The sequence below is a fragment of the Helicoverpa armigera genome, chromosome 20 (genome assembly GCF_030705265.1).
Source record: "Helicoverpa armigera isolate CAAS_96S chromosome 20, ASM3070526v1, whole genome shotgun sequence".
Classification (NCBI taxonomy): Eukaryota; Metazoa; Arthropoda; class Insecta; order Lepidoptera; family Noctuidae; genus Helicoverpa; species Helicoverpa armigera.
In genome coordinates, this window is record NC_087139.1 from 8157022 (window position 1) to 8183701 (window position 26680).

General features: G+C 36.1%; 1 protein-coding gene across 1 annotated transcript; it reads left to right on the forward strand.

Annotated features, from left to right (window-relative positions):
• Positions 1–667: 667 nt before the first annotated feature.
• Positions 668–26255, forward strand: LOC110376417 (adenylosuccinate synthetase). The gene is made up of 10 exons (XM_021334882.3): positions 668–947; positions 8374–8476; positions 12343–12476; positions 16734–16879; positions 19107–19312; positions 20927–21081; positions 21553–21677; positions 22124–22250; positions 22608–22728; positions 23562–26255. Exons 1-10 carry the CDS (start codon positions 759–761, stop codon positions 23615–23617), a joined length of 1362 nt encoding a protein of 453 aa, XP_021190557.3. The 5' UTR covers positions 668–758; the 3' UTR covers positions 23618–26255.
• Positions 26256–26680: the final 425 nt, after the last annotated feature.

Here is a 26680-nt window from a genome sequence, read left to right on the forward strand (position 1 = left end):
GACAGCCTCTGTACTAACTGTTTCACTCGGCTCGTTTTTTGGGTTTATATGCGCAGTCCTGTTTACTAATATTATGTCTATGTCTTTTGACAGCAGCTGAACGAATGATTGAACTGTATTGAACTGTTTGATACGGTGTTGTCCTTTGTCAAAACTACTGCGCTAAGTGCGGGAATTTTACTAACTCGTTATCTAAAAATTCAAAAATATAATCAAACTACCACAAATAATTTGCAAAATATGAATTTAGCTAAGGTGAGCTAAGTAGCCGTTTTACTATGCTCCAATGTCTTAAGCGATTTGAAACCTATAAACCTATTTGAAAACTGTAACTCTGTAAACGGTTTCAGTTTTTTGTAAGTAGATTAATAGCTCCCTTGCGATCTATACATAAGCCACAAGAATTAAGAGCAAAATATGATGCCGAAAAATAAATACTGGTATTATTGGTATTACCAGGGATTTTCGTTTCGCTTGAATTAAAACTTTCGTCTTATAAGTAGTCAATTCCTGAATGCCATCGTCAGTGGCAGTCTAGGTATATCACTTTCTTCAGTAACCGGCCAATATCCTGGCAGCAAACTTGGGAATTATATACAACAGATTTCCAGTGGACATTTTATACCAAATATAGCTTTTCGAAAATCGAGGTATTTATAATATTTGAGTGTGGCATCCCAGAAACCTTTTTGCAACTGCGAGCCCGGCGCGCGCATGTCTCGCTCTTTCCTATAAAATTGAGAAGTTTGCATTAAATAATGGCTTTAGCTGTAAATTCGAAGCAAACAGCCGTAAACGGTGACGTATCGTCGGGGACACATCCGTGCAAAAAATCTAAAATGGAAAATAAAGTTGCCGTTGTTTTGGGTGCTCAATGGGGTGACGAGGGAAAAGGAAAAGTTGTGGATTTATTGGCTGTAAACTGTGACATCGTGTGCCGTTGTCAGGTTAGATATTACTTTATTGTTTTCCCTATTATTTATTAAAAGTATCAGTTATTATCTTAGTTACTTTTAAGTGTGGATATTGTGTAGGAGTTGCTCTCCTCACAATGTTTATGGATGATGACATTTTGAGGTTATATTAGGCACGAGAACGAACCCTAATAAATTTATTTATCGTGTTTTCGTTACTTTCATCTAGCTTATCAAGTTTCGGGGTATAAAAACAGATATTTTGAAAAGCGTCTCATTTTGGCGGCGCGCCAAGATTTGTTTGAAAACATGTGAACTGTGAATACAATGTTTTTGTATAATTTGCGAATACAAGACGTATGCCAAGTGTCTTAGCGGGAACTCAGATCGGGTGTACGCTAGTTCAATGTTGCGTAAACCCGTCAGTTCCGGTCAGTATTATGTAACGATGTTATTTTCTATGTTTTTTTGAAGATTTGCAGCAAATATTTTTATAAGTCATATGACAGTATGATGGTGGTTGTAATATATTTATTTACGTACGTAAATAGACCTTGTGTAGTGTGCTGTCTAATTGTGGATTATTGCCAAGGTCTGGGACATTTATTGTCACGGTTATGCTATGAATATTCCTAACTTCTTCACCCATGTAGTCTAGGGCTCTGTCTAAATATAAATCTGATGGGATTATTTTTTATTTTGTCTCCTCTACAAATGTTACTAGTGTGTCCTTTTTGTAATTTGATGTTCATGTTTGTTTTGATGAACACATTATTAGAAATTAGAAAGAAAACGGTTTTTAAATTAAAATGTTGGCCCTGTCAAAAATAGTCAAGTTGATAAAAAAATATACCTACTATAGTTATTTACAATTTTTAATTTGTTTTTTATTTATCTTTCCAAATTGTGTACTAAACTATGCACTCTCCTTTTTTAACATAATCTTTAAATACAGTTCATAATTTTGCTCTTTACTACTGGCACATCTTGAAATAATATAGGCATAGTTCACGGAATTCATTAAACAAGTTTATCTCATATCAAAGTTATACAAATGAAGCATAGTCATAATAACTCATTTACAATCTAGTTTTATCAGGTTATAACCGCTCTGATGACACTAGATTTGTATGTTAATTACTTTATTCCAACTTTAGATTATGCTATGACTATGCCTGGGTAATTTTTGTTCTGAATTTGAAAGCCACTAAAATGTTGCTTGAGTTGCCTTACTATTTGAATTTAGAACATTTTGAACGAGGGTGCCTAAAATGTTGCTTTAATCTATTTGTAAGTTTGAGAAAGAATTATTAAATAGATAAAGCCAATAGTTAGCAACAAAGGTGAATGAACTCCTCATATTTATTTATAGAAATTATGTCTGCTGAAACGGCTCTTATCTTCTTGGCATAAATATAGTTTTTTTGATATTTAATCTAATACCTACATGTGCAAAAATAACATGAAATAGACAAGTTTTTTTGTATATAAAATATGAAATAAAGCATTTTTTTGGCTTCTGTCCCCAAAGGGTAAAACATTGCTCTATTATAAAGACTTTTCTGTCGATTCTTCACCAACTGTATCTCGTAAACTGTGATAGATAGACATCTGAAAACCTGGATTATAATGAACATTTTTGGGGGTACGGGTTCGCGCGCCAACCAACTCGCACTTTTTTATCTTCTCTGGGTACCTATATCTGCAATCAGTTGTAGACTATGAGCAAATTTTTTGAGTGCACTGTGTCATGTCGAGTGTATCTCCCAGCGGAGACAGCTCCTCATCGTGATTGACTAGACCTGGTCTACGTTGGCCCCAGGAGGTTTCACGCCTGGTCCAAGACCCCTACTTATAATTAAATCATCTCTTTTTAGTTACACATGCCAACAGTACAAAGTAATCTAGGAAGTAAATTGCAATCGCAGTGTTACATAAAAGTCATAAAACATGCATTTAATTGTAGGTCAAGTTCAGTACAACAATAAATTGTTATATCAATTTGAGTTCATAGTTCAAAGTCCAGGTTTCTGAAACAGTTGAAAATCTTTTATCTGTTTCATTTAGTTTTCGTTCATGCGTATTTCGAGAAGGTCGCGTGAGTACGGAGGCGCGGGATTGATCGCGTTTGTATTTTTTTTTCGATGTTAAAATATAAAATAAAATATTAAAGTGCTGGTTGTTTAGTCAAAAGTTCCGTAAAATGCGTACAAACTCCTCTAACTCTATATTTCCGATAGCAAATTAAAAGATAAAAATTGCAATTATCACAGTGTAAACTGTCATTACAGATAATGTTTATTATACACAGAATTACAGTTACTACACTTATCTCTTAAAAAAGAAGGAAGTTTCGTAATCAAAACGAAATAACTATATTCGAAATAAAATAATTACATTGCAATTTTTGCAATCAATAAATACATGGAGTTGCATTCTCCAATACAGAAGTTTTTTTTGTCTGTCTTTTACGCATAATTTCATATGCATACATACATAGGACTACATCTACCTACCTACTTCAAATATTATCATTTATGGTAGTTCCGACTGCTGATTAATATTATATGTAATTCGCACTACAGTCGTGGAAATCCCCTGAATACAATACAGGATGCTGTGTAACCACCTCCTGTAAATTAATGCTTCAATTGATAAGCAGCGTTTTTCTAAAGCATAAACTGTACCTACTTTGTTTTTTTATTTATTTATCCTACATTTGTTTTTACTACCTATTGGTCCATGACAACATTACAAATATATTTTTTCCTTATATCTGATAGGTATATCTATTTAGTCTTGATAAGTCTTTAGTCCACCCATAATGATTCTCGCGTGACCCTAAGGACTCCATTCACAGCAACTTTTCTCTATTTGCCATTAAAATAATCCTATAAAAACCAGTAAGCTAGTAGACCACCGGAATCCAAAGAAAACAATTATAAAAGAGCTCTCAGTCGTCAGTAGCGTAATGTTTAGCTTACCACTGTTTTTATTGTAAACATACAACACAATTTATGACTAACATCAGCCGCAAACAGACGGTATTAATAAAGATTTCACGTGTGTAGGAACACAACACAACTACAGACATACGATTCGCTTTAGATATCTTCAGTTTGTTTATCAGTAGACAAAATATACGCCCAGTCGGTTGCCTGATCGATTCTAATTATATTCTGATAGTCTATGCAATTCGATATTTCTATCACCAGAAAATTAGTTAGGAATCCATGATCAGATCAGCCAATTGCCGTCTAGTGCTGAACTTAGGCTTCCCCAGCGAACCATCCTGGTCAGGAACAGCCCGCATCCATCCACTGCCTACCTTGTTCAAAGGGAGGCATGCATGGGTGCAACTTGAGCAATTTCGTCGCCCGTTCTTAAAACCTAACCCTTCTTTCTTGTCTGGAATGTCAAAGGCAACAAAAATAAAATTGCATCCTTTTTTGTAACGGCTAGGCTGAACTCGACATTCCACGGCTTGGTACTTTTAGGTCACGGCCAAGGAAGTTCTCACCATTAACGGGTTCGTGACTTCGTGTATCGGCAAAATAAAAAAGTAAATAAATGCACGGTGTGTCCTTGAAACCCGCCATAGAATAATTGAAAGAGAATAAAATGGAAATTTAATTGGCTACATAAAGTTTTCCATTTCATCAACTGTTTATTGTTAGTAGAAAAGATTTTGTAATCGTACACAGTGAATTGTTTGTCTTACACAATGTTGAGACACTTTTTATTTGAAGCGGAGGCGAGATCATTTGAGAAATCTGAAACTTATTACTGCGAGGCCACTGGCTTTCATTATTTGATTGAATTTCTAATAAGTTTTTATTAACCAATAATTATTTGTCTCATTCTTTGTCTGCATAGACAACTTTGTCTTTCAAACAAGATATCACGCGCACTGAAGCAATTATTTAACTGACCGATATGAGTAAAATACTGACCGACAATGCTAGTGTGTTATTCGTTCTGTAGATACTCATTTATTTTGTCATGCTCTCTAATACTCCTTTTGTGATGCTACTTTGGATCCTCAAGATAACCACGACGACGAAAACGTTTCATTTTATAAAGTTGCGAGCTATTTCCCCCAGTTCCATCCACGTCCCGTAGAACTAGAAATTACTACTTGTATCCGGATAAAAGATAAGCCCACGTCATCCGGCGATGGTGTAGCATCCTTACAATGAAAGAATTTTTCAAATCGGTCCCTTTAGTTTAGGAGCATTTGGGATCCAAGAAAAAAAATTCTCCTTATTATATTAGTATAGATGAAGTTTAAGAGCCAGATCTAACAAGAACATGTGACGTTCATTTCAGTAACAACAACGCACTGGACCTATGTTCTTCTTAATGATCATTGATGTCCGTTATTAGTTACAATTACATATATGAGTAACAGACCTCGAAGTAACCTTGACTGGCTTCATCCGGAAAATTGTGACTTCATATCCATCCAACCGTCTATCCGTTGATTAGCTTTTTTTAACGACGTCAAAAATCCTCAAATGACCCTCCCGTTGTGGGTTGGCAGCGGTGAGGGAGTGTCAGACACTTACTGACTAAAAACTGTTCCGTCGTAGGCCTTTTATGTACAGTCAACTTCAGGTCAGTGGTAACAGTTTTATAGGAAAATCGTACTTATTACTATTGTGTTAAGGTGCATGACAGTTACCACTGATGTGCGGTCTACCGTACCAGGGCCGTGATAACTCTATCGAACAATCCCGCAGTCCGTTGGTTTGCCTGGATTCATATTGACAGCCCCATGCCCATACAAGTTATATAAAAATTTCCTCCATGAAAATTACCTACCTCTAGTAAGCAAATCAACAGATAGGATAGGTTATACAAATAGCCTCATTATGTATTTTTCGGACTTCAGGAGTATTAGATTTATTTCAGAAATAGTTACCGACCTATTTGCTATTCCAATATTAGGCCTCCGTCAATATTTCTATATTTGACGACTCTTCATTGATTAAGCGGTCCGTAAATAAATTGTAAGCTCTATCTTATGAATATTTTAGTACAAAACGATGGATAAATGAAGTACCGTTTGAGTTTATTGGGCATACTTGCTTTGGAACTCAGACAGCGTCGAATTAAGTACTTCAATGGTTTCTTGTCAAAGTCAAATGTTTTTATTTTAAAAAGGCGCCTTTGCAGGCTCCTATGTAATGTCACACTAGTTCCAAAAAGTTGTTCTCATGGAGAAGAGCCGGCAAGAAACTTCTATTTAGATCTAAAAATTCAAAAAATCCTCGAAGATAATAGGTTCTGTAAAGAATTTATCACCCAGTGTCCATAAAAAAGCCATGAATAATATTTAAATAGAATCTGTCTAATTACTATTAATAAAATGAATGAATCAAACGAGATAATTCCAGTCATTATAAAACCACTTATCGACTATTTTTATAAATCAAATTGCAATAGAAATAATAATCGTTAATGTTTTAATCATTGTAAATCTTCTTAATGCAATCTTCAGTTTTTATTCGTCTGCTGCAATCTAAGACCCAATTGCACCAATAGCAAAACATAACCAGCCGTATACTTGTCGCCCCTTGGTCGAGTCAGCAATTTGACAACAGAAAATGATTTGGTGAAAATGACGTTCTAATTAGAGATTTGTAATGCAGAACAATAGTAAGCAAAGAACTTGATGCTATATAGAATTTTTGCATTGTGTAATAATAACTATTAAATCTATAGTGACAAACTGATTTGTAACACAAGCACGTATTAAAATTAATTAGATAAACGATAAAACCAATGAAGAGGAAATGTTTTTACATTACCTATGTATGTATGTATCAGTCGCCCTCTAACTAAGGTATAATAATTTAATTGAATCATTGGATATCTAAGGTATTTTAAGGCATCTTGTATCGGAGTATCTATTTTCTCTTCCATATTATATTTTTCTGGTCCTGCCCATGACCTATATGTCCTGGCAGAAATAGCGAAAGATGACAGATAAGTGTTTTTTGAATGAACACAGACGTACTCTTCAAGATCACCCTTCCAAAGTCACGTCAACGGAAGCTATGTGCCAAAAAACGTGAAATAGATTTTAGTGACAGCTCAAACTGTTCTAGTTGTAATTTTTTTGTTCTGATTATTTCTCTGGACTAATTGTGTTCTTCATCTTCAAGCTATTGGACAAAACTGGTAGGAGTAAGCTTGACGAGGGACTATACTATGACATGATAATGTAATGAGAGTGAGGGATGTAGCTTCAAAGTATAATATCGGTACATTTCATACACATCGGGATCGTTTTAGATCTGTGCTTAGGTCATTCTTGATACAGATCTCATGATCTCATACCTGATCATTGTGAACGCAAACTTTATTTACGACCTCGATTCGGTCTGCTTAGGTAATTCATCTATTTTGGGTAATTACCTTTCTACTGCTGGCTCATAACTGCTTTTATTTTCCATCATAATCCCAAACTTTTTCGACTAAAACTTAAGGCATAACTTCCTACGTCATTACGTGAATGGCTGGTATAAAGACTCCAAGACAAATAAAGAATGACGCACCCCACGCCAGCATAAATGTCATTACCTATATTTAAAGGTTATTTTTCCTAATGTTTGCTAACTTTTGCTGAACATACCTATACGTTCTACTACAGTATACTGTTAGTCTTGATCGATCTGCTGTCAACGTAGAAGAAATTCTCTTTGCGAATGTTAAATATGTGACAGTAACACAATATCTTATAAACTCCTTATTGTGGACTTTGTGAATTCTAAAATCTTTTAGGCCTGAATTTCTTGGGCCTTTTTAGTGGTTATACCGGGAACGTCTGTACCGGGCAGCCCACATACCCCTGTCCCGTCCCGCGACGGGAAGGGCATGCGTAATAGTATTTTTTACCCAGTGACATAAAAAGAGGCCTGAATTTCTTGTAGTAACTGATAGACCCGCGATTAATTACTCAGTAATTGCAATCTTACTTTGATGGACATCTGAAACAGCAAAGTCTTGAAGAACTCATTAACCTGTCAATTGCATGTCTGAAGTATCAACCATCTCGTTAAATCTTGATGGAATTCCCAACTTGGATATTTAAAAATATCTTTGACTTTTAGGCCTTATAGGCCTTGACCTTTATGTCTATAAAGCTTCCAGGTCCCATTGAAATGTGAGCAGTCATTTCCCGTACGTACGTTGTCTGGCTTGTCCAGAGTAAGTAAAAACTATTATGGGTCCGACATTTACTCTAAAATCAGTAATACACATTTTACGGCCCAGGTTCCGCGTAACCTCTTGCAACACCACTTTGGGAGACTGGTTGACGGTTTTTCTGGTTTCTACTAACTGCCATAAGAACCAAAGATTTACAAATATAATGCAATGTAACAGTAGTTAATGTAAACAGTAATTTCCATAAAGAATGCTTTTTCTAATCTATTGTTTTGTTTGTCTGCAGGGTGGTAACAACGCTGGACACACAGTCGTCGTCGACGGTAAAGAGTTTGACTTCCACTTGCTACCGAGCGGTATTATAAATCAGAAATGCATATCTGTTATCGGTAAGTAAATAATTCTGGAATTTACATAAGTATAGAAATGTCGGACATTCGAGGTTACACTGTTTCATTATGTATCAGGTCTTCAAGTTATTAAGGTCTATCGATTTATGTTGTCTGTTAAGGACATTGTCGTAGGTTCTTGATTTATTGATGACTAGCTTCTGCCAGCTGATTTACACGCGTCCCGAGACTGCTTCCCGTAGCCGGATGGTGACAAGACCCTACGTCTTTCTCCCCGGGTCTAAGCCACCTACCTCCTCTTAAATTTTCGGCCTAAGCGTTCCCGCGTTCACGCGTGACCAAGGGATATAAGGATTCATTTTTATATATAAAGAAGATCGATGTTTTGATTGTACTTGATAATCTAATGCCCTGAATGCTGAAGACCTATAAATATAACGGAAAATTCTAATCTATTAATAAACAACGTTTCGGAAGTAGGATTACTTCAACGATAACAAATCATAATAATACATGTTAGTGTATCGCTATCTTATCGTTGCCAAATGTCTGTGTCTATTCCAAATAATAATTTCCTTTACCAATAAATATTTTGCAAAGTTTTCCAGCGACCTAGAACAAGTCGATAAAGAAATTATGATAAATAAAGAAACCTGTGTTGAAGACTGCTAGATATTTCGCGTGCTCAGAATTGTTACTAAGACTTAGTAACTTAAAGATCATGGCATGGTTTGTTCTGAATATATATTAAGGAAGTCGTGGTGGTCTATTGGTTATTGTTAAATGTACTTTTCAAAAGTTATGTAAGTATGCTTGCTAAGTATAGCTGTAGACGGCGAAGGAAAACATCATTAGGGAAGGACTAAGTACCTAAGTCTGAAGTTGCCTCACCGCTTCAAGTAATTCGCTCCACCTCTATATCACTCTCTGTGAGAAGAAGTCTGCCCTGCAGACCAGTAAAAGACTGATGATGATTGATCATTATCAGAAACCAAAAATTCTTAGTATAAATTCTGTAGACAGTAAAAGACTGATGATGATTATCAGGGATCAAAAATTTCGGGCACTTGTAGTGTTACAGACATAATAACTGAAAGCTTTACCATCATTATGCTATCTGAATCTCCTCCAAACCGTCATTCAAAGAAGACAACTAAGTTTTGTGGCATTCCAGCTTCGACACTCATGATTGGCCGGCATTTCAGCGTTGTTAGGAATCTAAATGAGGAGTGTTTCGGAGCCAAGAAGACAGAACATCACAACTCTTCCACTAAATAACTCTTGTGAAAATTTTTGGAAAAAAGATTAACGAAAAAAGATCTTGCTGTATTTTTCAGTAATGTGACGTCACAATTCTAAAGTGATAATTGACCGATAAGACTATACTATCTATCCTTGAATGCTTGCCAAAAAACTTGCATCATCACATACATAACGTATTCTACGCATCGTCTATAGTCTGCCTCGGATTTAGCACGGAAATAGGAAAAAATACCAAGTGAAACTTTTCGGAATAGAGAAATGGGAGTAAGAAAGTTACTTTACGTAAATGCATAAAAGTGCATTCTACTAATATTATAAATGTGAAAGCTTCTGAAAATGTATGGATATATTTTTGTTATTCTTTCACACAAAAACGACTGGACCGATTTGCTTGCAATTTGGTATGTAGATAGGTGAAAACCTGGATTAACACATAGACTACTTTTTATCAACACACCACGCAGGTGAACCAAAGGGGAAGCTAGTATTCTAAATAATAGTACTATGGTAAAGTGGTACCGAATTTTTTGTGTAGTTGACAGCTGTCAACTTTCAAGGGAAAATAGCATTTTTTTGTTCTGACTGACAGAACTGTCAACTACACTAAAAACGGCCAGAACAACATGAATTCTTTTTTTAAGAAGCCAGTAGGTACCTGCAGAACATGTATAATCATAAACAAAAATAGATTCCATAGATTACTGGATATGGCTATCGAAGGCCATTACTGCATTAAATTAGGTAATTTCGAAATATGGTTTTAATGATCCATGTGCGTGTGTAAATATGGCACGTGTAGTACAAAGATTTGATTGTGTAATAATGAAATTAAGTATACATAAATACGTAAATTAACAATGAAATTAAGTAGCCATGCAAATTGGTTGTAGATTTTTATTTAAGTTTTTTTTACAGATCTATTCCATATCTTTAACCTGCCTAAAATTAACATATTTTAGGCGGTTGGTGGGAATTACCAATCATGTTGACTTTCGATGTTCAAAAAGTTTTACTTAGATTTTGTTCGGTATTTTTTTTTAAAGATGAACAACTTACCATAAATTCATGGCTGAATAAGAAATAATTTCAAGAAACAAGATATTATTTTAAAAATTCTATTATAAAACCAACCGTTTGCATGTCAAATGATTAGCAAACAGAATAACTTGTAGCGAAAAGCACGCTAATGTTACATGGTATTAAAAAAAAAACTAAATTCGTGACATCAGTAATCGAGTTCAGTGCCAGGTACGGTTAGCAAAATCACAATATTAATAGGTTTACATAACGAGTAATTTACTGTCAAGGTTAAGGATTGCACGAAGATGTTCAGGGTTTATTTTGCTGACGTTACATAGGTACTTCACGATATGGTTGCTCGCTCACGTCCGATAAATCGGTGATCAATTTTTTGTTGGAGAGAAATAAAACACTGTTAACAGTGCAACGCGCACGTCCTACAAAACCATCATCTTTTCCCAACTATGTTGGAGTCGGCTTCTAGTTTAACCGGATGCAGCTGAGTACCAGTGTTTTACAAGGAACAACTATCTGACCTCCTCAATCCAGTTACCCGGGCAACCCAATACCACCCCCTAGTAAGACTGACGTCTGACAGACACACGTCCTGCAAAAGTTGGTCAGAAAATCCATGTCGGAATGTGTTTCAAAAATCGGTCCGATATCATCTGTTTTAGAAGTCAGACGTGGGTGGACAGCCTTAAGCATGTCATGCTATGTTGGTTCTCGAAGCCTTGTTTACAGATATGAAACATGTCGATAGCATTTTGACAAGCTGTTTATATTGAAGACGTTGTTGTATTTGGAACATTAGTATGATTTACGATGAAGTATGGTTGCTTTTAAGGAAATGTCCCAGAGTGAAGTGGTTGGAATATATTGGGGTATACTCAGATCAAAGAAAGGGGTATTCTTGAGGATTCCTACTTACCTATTTGTGTAGTAAAGCAATGCACATTCCTATATCTCAGATTACTTAATAGTTTAGTAACCTGTGCCTATAGTGGCTAGTTTTTTAACTTGTGACACATTACTTCGGCTCTTAAATTACATTTCACATGCATCAATTCCACATCGTAACTATCAATAGACAATAAAGGTGTCTACAGAATATAAACTGCATTTAATATTACATCGATTCAAAATGACAGTTATCGCTAACTTATCAATGGCAGTAGTCCTTCGACATGCTGTTGCACCCACATTTGAAATGCGATTAAATGATAAAAATGCGAATTGATTAATAATATCTCAATGGCAAAAGTTAACTCGTTGTTTTTCTATTGTTTCATTGAGAAGCTACCTTAATACCTCGATATAAATAGACTTATGCACAAGGTGATATGATATTTATGGAGTAATAAAAACTCTAATTCCACCCGGAGATTAGCAGAATTTTCCCTGAATATGTCTGACACTCATCTTGGATCGCGTTTATGTATAGTTCTCGGCAAAGAACTTATTTCTGAAGTTAGTCATAGACACTTTTTTCAACCAAATCCTGTAGAATAAATTTGGATTGCCCGAAGGAAACCTATCGACAGTATCGACCTTAGCTGACTCCCAAAAACAGAAAAGTTTTTTAAAAATCTAATATTAATCTTTGCTGTTTATTTGTGCAGGCAATGGCGTGGTCATACATCTCCCGGGTCTCTTCGAGGAGTTGAAAAAGAACGAACTGAAAGGCATGAAGGGATGGCAAGACAGACTCATCATTTCAGACAGAGCGCATCTGGTCTTCGATATGCATCAACAGGTAAGAACTTTCAATCATATTTCGCTAAAATAATTTTGAGGGAATACCAATTTTGGGCCTGGTTTTCGAGGGGAAATTAGATCAACATATTTCTACTGTCTACCTAATGTTTACAAAGTTTCTACAATAAACAGTAGAGGTCTAAAATAAAAAAAAATATCAGAAATATTTGGAAAGATACTACATAGGATTAAGGACAAGGATTGTGATGGTATTCTGAGAATACCTTTGAAAAATAAACTTTGTAACATAGACTTGGCTCTTTACAGTTATTTCTCAGTAATCTAATAATTAACAGTATAACAAGGCCTGTCTTGTTCCATTCTGTTTACACGCCTTTTATCAAGCTACACAATATTAGCAGTAACAGTCACATGATTCCGGATCATTCCAGCCCTTACCCGATTCAAAGTACTAGCTGTTTCCCCGAGGTTTTACCCGTGTCCCGTGTTAACTGCTGCCTGCTGTACCCGCACAAAATATGTTATTCGAAAATTATGTGGATTCTAACAAAGAAAAAAAATTTATGGTTTATTTGTTTCGGCATCTTTGGCAGTTGTTACGGGTAGTCAGAAGCCAGAAAGTCTGACTACCAGTCTAACTAAGGGGTATTGGGTTGCCCGTTTAACTGGGTTGAGGAGGTAAGATAGGCAGTCGCTCCTTGTAAACCACTAGTACTCAGCTGCATCCAAAGACTGAAAGCCGACCCCAACATAGTTGGGAAAAGGCTAGGCACTGTGAAAACAAACAAAAAAATGTTTCCTTTTTATTATATTGGGTAGTACCTAGATGTGGTACTCGGGGAAGTCCATATTATAGTCCACGCTTGGATTAGAACAATGGCTTTTATAAGTCGCGCCATAACAGACTGCAACATTTATGATTAAATATGGCAAAGTAGTTGCTTATTGCATTCCTAACTACATTGATTGTTTGCCTTTTGAGACGAACTATTTGTTTGTTGAAGTTGTTTTAGAATCTCAGAAAATTCTATGAGTTGTTTTGCTTGCTAGAGATGGACTTGACATAAGACTCGTGATCCCTATCTCTCGTACAACTTATAGGTATACAGTTGAAATCCGAAGTTAATCAATCTAAAGATGTAGATATTACTAGGGAACTTTAGAATTATGCTTTCACCATCAGTAACTTAGGCATGTTACAAGGACAGAAAAAGTAGCACTTGCAACATTTAACAGTCTTTCCAATAAAGCTCTTGCGCCTATTAGAAGTTCCATTATTTCTATGAAACCTATAGTGTTCCGCCGGCTGAAAGAAATCTTATCCACAATGCAACAAAGATTTGTATGTATTTTAAAAGAACCTCAACAACGGCCTTATTGTACCCTTAATATTTCTTCGAAACAACCATAAAGCAACTAAGTAACAATCCAACAATTGAAACAGTCACTAAGTGAGGCCTAATCGCTGAAAGCAAACGCGTGACGAGTGACGTATGCGCATATAATTTGCGCGAGTACGTGATGACGTCATTAACGGTCAAGGAGGCGAGACGATGCGTATCATGAAGTTTATGATATAATAAACAATATTAGTGATTGACTCGGTAAGGGGCAAAGGCCTGCTTCCCGTCTATAGGGTGCGAAAGCTTATCGGTGTCATTTGTTTTGTCACCTTTGAAATAGTTCATCTAGATTTCTAGAATGATACTATCACAATATAACATTGTTTTTTCTGTTTGCAACTAAATTACCGCTCACTACTACGCATGACCAACATGGTGAGTATGGGCAAATCTCCTCAGCTCTTGGGAGGCCTTTGACTAGCTGTGATGACAACAATTATGTACCTACTTGCAGTTTCATGATGATAAACTGTATACAAAAAAAAACTAAGTAAATATATAATATATTAAGAAGACGGGAAGTCTCTTAAATTAGGGAGAAAACAACGTCAGGTGTTTGAAGTTTGTTAATTTTGCAGCTCTGACTTTTTCAGGTCTCTTTTAAAAATAAAATCCTAAAATGTCACCGTCTATAGCCGTTTATTAAAAGCACTCCCACATGGCTTACCTAATCGTAATGTGATCTAACCATTATAAAAACAAAAACGATACAGTCAACAAAACAGTTAGATGAATAGATTTTTTTAACGTAAACTTACTTCAATTATTGACAACTCTAAAAATTATTTCCAATATCCGAGTTGTTGGATCTTATTTAGGAAAGATGCCGTTTTCTCTTATATTCAGTAAAATTAATTTATCAATTAAAACTTTCATAAGTTTCTCTCATATCTTGTGCTGTGTGCTAGCAATATTTATTATTGTTATCAGCATCTTAATTTAGCACATTAAATTTAATTGCATCGGCCTTCAGACGTCAACACACGTAAAACATCCGTTAGTAAGTCATTAAAGGTGACTGTGTACTAATCTTTTTTGTTCGCCGTACCGTCACACGAGTCACGCCCCGAATTGTGACGTAGGCTCATCTGCAGAACATTAGTACGTACTTTATATCTATACTAGTATAATATAGAGGAAACATTTTTATGTCTGTTTGTACCCTCATCATCATCTTCCGAGCCTTTTGCGAACTATGTTGAGTTCGGCTTCCAGTCTGACCGGATTCAGCCCAGTACCAGTATTTTACAAGGAGCGACTGACTATCTTACCTCCTCAACCTAGTTACCCGGGCAACCCAATACCCTTTTGATTGACTGGCGTCAGGCTTACTGGCTTCTGACTACCCAAAACGACTGTCAAGGATGTTCTATGACAATTTGTAGGTACCCTAAAGACTTTGAAACTATTTGGAAAATATTTTACTGTTGGCTACACTCTTCCCGAGTAACACAGGCTATATTTTATCCCGATACGGGCAGTAGTTCCCTAGGGACGCGGGTAAAACCGCGGGAAAACGGCTAGTTACTTTATAATCTAAATAACGTTGGATAAACGGTTTTATACGCTTTGATCCTACGCGATATGCCCGTGATAATGAGTTTGTGTAACAATCAAATTGCGAGTGTATTATGTACTTCTAAAACTCTATTATAGGATTTACGAAGGCTGACAACATTATAAATGGGCAATGTGCTTGATAAGGCTTTGAATTTCATAACGTCATCATCATCCAAGGCTCGGACCCTTTTATCAACTATGTAGAGTACCAGTGTTTTACAAGGAGCGACTACCATATCTGACCTCCTCAACCCAGTTACCCGGGCAAACCAATACCCCTTAGTTAGACTGGGGTCAGACTTTCACGTCTAAACCAATGAACTAATTTTAATAAAATTTGGTGCAGAGATAGACTTGACCTTGAGAAAAAACATAAGATAATTTTTATCCCGGACTTTTGAAGAATTCTCTTGGAAACGCGATATAATCGAACTGTACGCGGGCCAAGCCGCCGGCGGAAGCTAGTATCCATCTATATTTTCTGTGTTTGGGTTGGCGATATTTTTAGCCATGGAAATACCTATATTACATATTTTTTTAATATGTTTGTAACACGTTGTGTTGCTTTGTTCCACTTTCTAGCATCGTGCCCAACCGACCCCTGTTACTTTGCTCCCCAACTATTTATGTTATCAGAGTCCAACGTTTGCCTATACAAACATGATAATTACGTGTGTGGAGTGATAATGTGAGAGTTATGACAAGTGTGCTAATATGTCTGTTAGTGATAGTGACCATCTAGGTTGAAGTGATAAAATAACTTCGATATAATGTTAGTAATACTCGTTGTAACTGAACTTTAAAGTGTTAGGTTCATGCTGGTTATAACAAAAACCGTGTGTTACACATGCATAGTATTCTTATGTAAATATAGATGAATATTGATGAATACAAGAGTATAGTCCAGGCAGGAATCCAGACCAAAATTGACTATTCAAAATTGGGAGCTTAATACAATGTAATGAAACCCGAAACCCAAAATTGACTATTCAAAATTGGGAGCTTAATACAATGTAATGAAACCCGAAACCCAAAATTGACTATTCAAAATTGGGAGCTTAATACAATGTAATGAAACCCGAAACCCAAAATTGACTATTCAAAATTGGGAGCTTAATACAATGTAATGAAATCCGAAACCCAAAATTGACTATTCAAAATTGGGACCTTAATACAATGTAATGAAACCCGAAACCCAAAATTGATCAATTCATGCCTTTTTATTTTTTCTGATATAACCGATGAAAAGTCTACATATTTTTTTTTAATATTTCGAAAACATATCAGTTTCATGTAATACCATAACTAATTTCACCCTTACATCTTTCTAGGTGGACGGTCTCCAAGAGGCGGAAAAGGGAAAGAACTCGCTAGGAACCACAAAGAAGGGTATCGGCCCGACCTACTCATCCAAAGCCACGCGCAATGGACTCCGGATTGGAGACCTGCTCGGTGACTTCGCCATGTTTGAAGAAAAGTGAGTCTGAAGTCAGATGTTTATATGTACAGAGTTGCCAGTATATCAAGCTTATCCATCCAAATATGTAGGGGTCGGTTTCAATTTAACCGGATACAGCTGAGTACTTATCAGTGTTTTACATACAGCGACTGCCTGTCTTACCTTCACAACCCAGTTACCTGGACCACCCCCTACCTTTTGGTAAGATTGGTTATCCCTTCACATCAAGCTATTCCAATCTGTTAAATCCCAACCAACACTGAACAGTATATTTTTGGGATAGGGTTGAAAATCTATTGAAGAAAGTTGATAGACTATAGTAGCGAATGTTATTTTTACCAAGGTGGATTCCAAATGATCCTTCGTATTTACCCACTCTAGCTAATAATAACAAATTCTATGCAGGCATTCCTAAAATGACTGCGCTCTATCAACTCGATGGGGTGCGAAAGATAGGTTGTGTAAATATATTTTTTACCAATGCTGCGGGGTTGATAAAGCTTTTTGAGGGTTCCAATGAGTGAAACGGGACCATTACTAAGAATTAACACACTCAGCTATATAAAGGTTTGACAAGATAAAACTTAAAATACTCGTGCAATGTTGTGCTATCTATAACCTCTAGTTAGTTCTTTGGTACCTAAACTTAATGTATGTATATGATGGGGTAAATAAAATATTTTATATTAAAACATGAATAAGTAATAAAATAATAATATAAGTCTGAGCAATCGTTATCATTATGCTAAGTGGTAGCCTTGAGTGTAAATACTTAAATCTATATTCCTATGTGATTTGTATATGTTATGGACCAAGTGATAAATTGGGCAGTATACATAATGCCCGGTCATTATGAAAAATGCCCAATATGAGAGTGCAATTTGATAATAATTATTCAAATAATCAAATTGACCGGGCACTATACATATTGCCCGTGACCTTTTGGGCAAAGTAATACAAACATATTTAATTTCATTTTTTTAACATAACACATCCCATATTAATTGACCCAGCATGGAAGTAAGCATGCAACATGCAGCAAGCATCGCTTCTGTCACGGCTCCGGCGCTGCGGGGCTCCGGCGGTCCCATGCGAGCTTATCGTCGCAGATGGTTTTCACGCTCACCACTGCAGCTTCGGCTTGCTGGCCGGCACAACCGGCCAGCCTCAGCCGCGGCGGCGAGCGTTTCAACTACCTGCGCCTCAGCTCGCAGGCCGCCTCGCCCCTCCGCGCCTACGCGGATTTGAATTGCACTCTAGGGGTAGGGCAGACAAGACTACGTGGAGTCGGTTTTGCAGCGATTCGTTTTCGTCACTAAGTCCAATTTTTAACACAATATTTTGAATCCAAATTAAATTCTACCATAAAAAAAACGAGCCAAGAAAAATGAGATCAAGAAAAACGAGGCCGAGTTAGTAAATCAGATGACAATAGTCCAATTAATAATTTTGTGGCTAGACCTGTAATTTTCCATTAAAATAAAACATATAATTTAAAACAATAATCATAAAAATGTAGCAAGTAACAGGATTTAATTATTAGAACAACTGCCACCCTCGCACCGCATAAAATATAGCTTTATTATCAAATTGCCCAACTATCATGTAGCAATATAATAATGCCCGTGCAATGTGATAAATAATGAAGTTAAGATAGTTATTAATCACGTGGCCCGATAAAGCTAGACATTATTCATAATGCTCGGGCATTATTTATAATGCCCGAATTAATCACATGGTCCATAACATATATAAATAATAATAAATACTTTAATATGTCATTTTACATGACAAGTAATATCGATCGGCCTTGATTCACTGATTATATTTAGTTGTTTACCTCTTTTAATTTCATAAGTTATTGATATTGATTATATTTTCCCATAAAATTTGATTTATTTTGCTGTAATTTCATCAATGTTAAACTTAATTCATGCCATGCAATGCATTTGCCATGTTGGTCATATTTAAGGGGATACCTTTATGTGATTCGAATTAAGTCATTGGATCAGTATACACTACTGGCATCCGCGGTTTCTTTAGCGTCCCTTCAAATCCGTATAAAAATGGCCTATAGCGTTCCTCAGTAAATGAGCTATCTAACAAAGAAAGCTTCGTCAACCAAATCTCTTCAAGCTTTATAACAAAAAAAGCGTTAAAAATTCATACCCAACGCTGTCGACTTTGAGCACGGGACGACAAGAGGCTTTCAGCATATTATAATTAAATGGTTTGCAATTTCCAGGTTCCGAACTCTAGCAGCGAACTACAAGCGCATGTTCCCGTCGCTCGAGGTGGACATTGAAGCTGAACTGAACCGTTACCAAGAGTACGCCACCATGATACGACCCATGGTGCGAGACACCGTGTCGTATCTACACAAAGCCATTAAAGAGGGCAAGAAAGTGCTCGTAGAAGGCGCTAATGCTGCCCTTTTGGATATCGATTTTGGTAAGTTTTTTTTAACCGACTGCAAAAATGAGGTTCTCAATTCGAAGCTGAATACAGCCGTTACCAAGAGTACGCCACCATGATACGACCCATGGTGCGAGACACCGTGTCGTATCTACACAAAGCCATTAAAGAGGGCAAGAAAGTGCTCGTAGAGGGCGCTAATGCTGCCCTTTTAGATATCGATTTTGGTAAGTGAAGTTTTTTAACCGACTGCGAATAAGGAGGTTTTCATTTCGAATTATAGTATTTTTTTTCGTCATAATAGCTTGAGCCTGCGGTTTAACTCGGGTCTTCGCGCTCGCATATAAAAAAGTAGCCTTCCTCGAAGTCAATTATTATTTCAAGATTAAAAATAAAACACGTTTATTAAGTAAATAAAACATGAAAATTGCGATATAATTCCAATTATATAAATGCGTTTATAATTTTATAACTTATCAATAGCTATTATTTACATGACTCAGAATTAGGCCCTTTTACCGTAAATTAACCGGTATTTTTTTCGCAGTAACCGTAACATCTCGAATCGTATTACCGATTACTGTTATCTGAACCGTAATTAATCTGAGTGTCCACGTGCTGCAATGATAACTCGTGGTTGGCTGTTGATAAGGGCGTGTAAACATGTGATAGTGACCACTGATAAGTGCAGGCGTCCCGGGAATTGCTTGTATGTATATCTGGGGTATATGCTTGTTATATGGGATATATACTGTTGTATGGTCATACTTTGTTTAGTAGTAAGAACAAACATAATCCACCATATTATAAAACGTGGTTTTAAGAAGTACCCGCTTTAGTAATAGCTTTAGTCCACTGATTTTGTTCGGGACGGTGGTACAAAAGCTGGGACTTTATTTAAACCACGTTTTATAATAAGGTGGAATAAGTATATAATATGATACCTTAATTTTTCTAGTAATGTTTGACGATAAAATGTATTCAGTTTGTTACATGATAAATAGTTGAATATTATTGTTGATAGTTGAGAGTATGATGTTTTTCGAATGTAGTAGTATCATGCTATCCTATCACTTTCGAATGATTAATATTAGCAATCACAAATAAATTGAGAATATATCTCTGCCAGGGATAAATAGTGTAATTAATCTGATTGATTAGATATTGATATAATTGATCGGTTTAATCTGATGTAGGATTAAAATCTAATTATTTGTGACTGTCAATTTTAATTATATTTTTATCAAAAAGAAAATAGTATGTCTTGTAGATAAGAAATCGGTTTCTTCGTCTAAATACATAACTTTTTTTAACAATCTATCTAAGCATTAGGGACCTCTATTTAGGATATCTATTTAAAGTCAACAAAAAATTACACTTATCGAATTCTGGATTGGATTAATTTAATCTCATAAAACAACTGCTTACTTTCAAAATACAACGTGAAAATTCATGGTAAATAGATGTTTTAAGAAAAACGGCTTTTTATACTATCTTCACGATCTTGAAATTGATAGTATGTTATTTGTGATTTGACAGCAGATAGAAGAGTATGGAAGGGCAAAACATGCTTCGCCAACCCCAAATAATTCGAATAAAGGCATAAATATGATGATGATGCATACCAACTAATATTTATCTAACTTCCAGGGACCTACCCATACGTGACGTCATCGAACTGCAGCATAGGCGGCGTGTGCACGGGGCTGGGCTTGCCGCCGCTCGTCATCGGCGAGGTGCTGGGCGTTGTCAAGGCGTACACCACGCGCGTCGGCGACGGACCTTTCCCTACTGAGTTGCATGATGTAGGTGCAATTATTGTCTGTGTTATATATTATAGTTATATGGTTGATTAGAAGTTTACAGGCTGTAAAGGATAACAAATGAAAGTGAAATGAGTAAAAAAGGGAGTATATTGTTTGATTATGGAAAGAAAACATACTTCTAACGATATAGCACTTATAGCAGTTGCTGCAAAATTTATTCTAACAGTACAGCAGTTTTATAAACTCTCTGATCTCGAATTGTAAATCGTTTGTTCCTCTTAGTTCATTGGATAAAAAAAATGATTTTAACTATCATATTAGTCGCAGTATTCACTTATTTGCTAAAGGATATGAATGGATTATTTTTAAAATAACCATAAAATTCTAAATGCAATATTTTTTCTCATCTGTTCAACTAAACAGGTTTCCTCTACACACTATCGCAGTGTCTATATACACATCCAGTTTTGGTGATTTTAATCATTAACCAATCCCTTCTTCCATCTGCAGGAGACCGGCCGACTGCTCCAGGAGCGCGGGCACGAGGTGGGCGTCACCACGAAGCGCGTGCGGCGCTGCGGCTGGCTCGACCTCGTCGTGCTCAGATACACCGCCATGGTCAACGGATACACCTCGTTAGTACCAGCTGTACCTTTCGCAATAACTGGGGTCGCCTACCAGTCTAATTGAGGCAGTCGAGGACCAGAGTGACACTCCTCTGTCTCACAACCGGTCTTACAAGGGGGTATCGGGTTACCCAAGAAACTAGATTGACTAAGTAACTGGGTTGGTAACTGGGGTCAGTATGACACACAGTCAGTTAATCAGTTCTTGGGCAACCCTTTACCCCATTGTGAGACCGGTGGTCAGACTTTCTGGCTTCTGATTACCTGTAAGGAATGATAAAGATATTTAGATAACGACAGCAATACAAAAAAAAAAACAGTAATTTCCAAAATCCAAAGAATTTAATCATAGTAGCTTAAGCTATCTGGTTGGTTAGGATGAATCTTTTAAAACATTGTTACCAGAAAGTTAGTTCAAAAACTAATATTAAAAGACAATAATATCAATATTTCAGGTTATGCCTGACAAAGATGGATATCCTCGACACGTTGCCGGAGATCAAGGTTGGCATCGCGTACAAGTTGAACGGCAAGAAGATCGAATACTTCCCCTCGTCGATGGCCGAACTCAGCAGTGTTGAGGTAAATATCTTTATACACTCATACACCTCCTCCGTTTATAAGGGTTCAGATAGGTATGTGGTGGTAGTTTTAATCTTGTCTTTGTAACGTGCCATAAATGAAACGCATCTAAGCTTCTTGTGCCAAAAAAGTTTATTAACCAAAGCATATATGTAATCCCGCACTTTGCTTCGGGAACAAGAACAGTGACCGAATTTTAGGGCACTGTTCTACAATACAAAAATGGAAAATGGCTACTCAAAAAATCCTGTCATTTTGGAAATTTATCTTTCTTTCCTTATCGTATTTCCAGACAGTATTTAGTCATTTTTCCAGCATTTCCCTAATAACTATAACTCTCATTTAATGTGTCTACAGGTGGAGTACAAGACGTTGCCGGGCTGGGCCTGCAGTATAGAGGATGTGCGGCAGCTCGACAAGCTGCCCGAGCCCGCCAGGAACTATGTCAAGTACATCGAGGAGTTCCTGCAAATACCTGGTGAGTTCACATATCAACAGTAACATATTACCATAGGCTGGCCAGCTCATTGTTAGTGACACTCCCATGGTACAAGAGGAGAGCGAGACATAGGCAGAGCAGAGGACGATTGCATCTGACAAGACTGTGTCAACGAGAAAGCCGGGTTGTAGAAGCGTATTGGACTTACATTAGTGTAGGTCTCGCCAATCTTTATTACCGCGACCCTGGTACATAAAAGGCCTACTACGGAACACGACGGTTTTTATTCAGTAAGAGTCTGACACTCCCTCGCCGCTGCTAACCCACACACAGCGGGATCTGATGATTTTTGACGTCGTAAAAAAAAAGCTCATATGATTGCCCGAGTCGCTGTGCAGAGCAAAAATATTTTTTTATAATATTTTCGGTTTAGCTAGCTAGCAGTATATAGGTGCAAGGAAACAGTATGTCTATGATAATGTTTCAATGTATTCTGCTCTAAAATTCTCGTATTCTCAAAACCTGGCAAAGTTTCAATCAAAACAAAGATAAAATTGGATTATTAATTACAAAAACGTAACGATTGTGCAATACTATTAAACAACTGCTGGTATTTCGGTCTTCATTTTGGAAATAAATTGTATGTAAATACATACATGTATTTCGATCTCTCGTGGTGAGGTGGGGAGGTAGCTTAGACCGAGGAAGGTTTTAGGACCCTGGCAAATCGCGGGTGTTTCATTTACCTTAACTATTTAGGTAAAAAATATCTATAAATATGATGCTTTGTTATTTCATCGGGCAAAATCCCGAAACGATATTTTTCCCCTAATGATTATACTGTATTTCAATCAAACTTTTTCCAATTACAGTTAAGTACATCGGCGTCGGCCAGGGTCGGGAGTCCATCATCAGCACAGATGCTTAACGTCGAAGCGTCCGCCACTTAGTGTCACTTTCTATGTAATGTTGTTCTTAAGTAAGGTATGGGCTGCGAGATACCTCTTTTGCGCTCAATCTAGTACTTAATGAGAAAGGCACGGTATGGGAAAGCGATAGAATATGAAATGAAATTACCTTGGTAAAGAAAGCCACTTATTATACGGGATTAATATAGTATATCTGCCTATCTGTAAAATGAAATGTTATAACACAGTTTTTTGACTCAATTTTGTCGGAAATTTACATATAAAAAACATAGGCAGTTATTGTGTATGAAGGCTCCTACTTATAAGAGAAAAGATCAGAAAAAGAACAGTATTTGAAATTGGAAACAGCTCTATGGTATAACGTTAAGTTGACTCTAAACACGCGATTATCATAAGAGAACGTAGTAAATACCAACTATGTAACATGTTTTTTCTTAACGAACGTGACGATTCAGTACTTAAAAATAATGTAAAAGTTCAAGATAAACTCGAAACTGTCAAGGAAGCCTTATCCTTGCCTAAAACAGGGAGCCTTATCCTTTAGTTAAAGCAGATTGAAAAGCTTTATTCTTGAATTTATATTTAAAAAAACCATAGACTACAGTTAAAGACGGAGGAGTTTTTAATGTTGTGTTTAAGAACTTTTTAAAACTGAGCGCAAAAGAGGTTCTACTAATCCTCAAACGCAGTTTTCCGCTGGCTTATATACCTAACCGTTGTTATATAATATGCAATACATTTTTTATAGTCCAGCCAACAGGTACACGTTTTTTTATAAGTTTAGGGCTTATTATCAATTGCCTGTTTCTCGGAATTGAGTCTATATGTAATGTTATGACAATATACACCATAATGTGTTAAAAGACAAGCCTTATGCCTTAAAATGAATGTTTTTCTTAAGCTATATGTGAAATAGTATCCTTTGTAACACGACGCAATATGTAACAAATGAAACCATTATATTTATTTTAAAAGGAGGCTTAATACGAACTCGTAATTATCATTTCAAAATGAGTATTTGCTTACTTCATGTATCTATGACTTCAAAAAAAATCTCGCCTGAATACATTTTAAAGCTGATTCTGGCTTCGTGTTAAACCTTCAATATTTGTATGCCTTCATGTACTTACAGTTTCAGCTACAATTCAGTGAAATTCAGTACTTATGAACACTTAATTAATTTAATATTATTTTTAACTATGGTCACCCAACTGGGTGACTATCCTGTCTTTGGTGCAACTTATGAGAAATGTCTCATCTCGAATGCATGAGTCCCTTATATTACATTGTAGTTGGAACATAAAAATATATATTATGTATACATAAAAGCTTGCTTCACTAGTCAATAAACAGTGACCGAATGGTGCCGGTTTTATACAAAAAGTAATAATATTAATACAGTATTGTTCATTGAAATAGCATTGGCTAAGTGTTAGCTAACTAATCTTGCCTGTTTATTAGACAATTTTATAAACGTGTAGGTGGAATTATTACATTGGTATCGTATCAGAATATTGAGTATTTAGAATTTATATAAATGTCTTTATTGGGAAGTGTAGCTTGAAGTGTATTTGGTAGATGTCGTATTTAAGTTCACTCAATTTTGACGAGTGGTTGTCGGTCTTTCACTTAGGTTCAAGTTCATAGGTAACATAAACGTCAGTTTTCTTAAAACAACTGCACTACTTTACTATGAATTTTCTCATTCAATTTTGAAAGTTATTAGTATTTCTAAGATGTACTGACGTTCACGTTGTCCGTGGACTTGGCCTTAGTGATCTTAAATACGATATCCTACCTACTTAGTGAAATAATTTAGCTAATTATTAAAATAACGTATCATCATAAAGTTTATAGAATATATATTTCACAGCGGATTTAGTACAAATAACTGTTGGTGGTATTTATTGGCGGCATTGCCAAGTTTCCTTTCGCAGCAATAATAGTGGTAATTAATGTATAAACAATCAGTTGTGGTGCAGCGGACACCGTGATGGCGGAGTTATATACTTGTAAAGTATTATTTTAAAGACACCAAGGCTTAATTATTCCTAAAGTTAATGTTTAGTTCACTCGTTCTAAGGTGTAACACGCGATCCAGGGTTACAACACACGTTAGCGTATTGCTAATAACTAACGACTTAGATGAAGCACGAAATCAATAAAACCCTGGAATTAACACATTTTTTTTATTTTAATTTTTATTCTTCATCAAATTGACAGTGTCGGTTTTTGCACAAAAAATAGCAGTACTATGAATAAAGACCTTTTTAGTGTTAATAATATTAACGTTTGTTTGAAATCAATTCTTTTTACTAACTTTTTCATTTAGGGCTATTATTTCAGCGTTCAATGTAATCGTGAATCGTCGACACAATTTAGACATTATTTTAAAATAATATTTAATAAAATTTTACAAAGGCCCATTCCAAAGATCTTTTCAAATAAAATATTTTATGTACTTATTTAACGAATCATCGTTTTGCTTCTACATTCTGTGAGTCGTGTTTTTTATGTGATATAATTGTGTATAATTAATACGAGTATTCACATTAATATAATATGGATTTACGAATGTTATATCAATGTTAGTATTCAACTACAGTTAATATGCCAATAAAACGGTTTATTCTTTTATGTGTGTGTTTTATTAGACAGTTATCCTTTGCAGGGATTTTATCTTAAAATTATGTATCTTTGTGATACCAACATATCGCCAAACGTTTTGTCCATCTTCCACAGTTTCGACAGTCGACAGATTTTGAGTTTTATCGCCATTAAATAATATGTACTGTCTGATGACGTTGATATGTAGATATAGAGATAAGAGATCTAGTTACCTATTGATATCATACCCGTATTAGCATTATAACTACATAAGTTCTGCACCAAACAGGTTCACAGTTAGGCAGGTTCGGAGCTGCTGCAGTCTAGCAACAAGTGGTAGTCCACAGGTTGTCGTCTGAAGGTCAACCTGTTGATGGTATGTTACGTGTCTGAATCCCATTGTAGTCTGCGAAGCAACTAGGTAGGAGGCTATTTGTTGCATTTTAACTGATTAA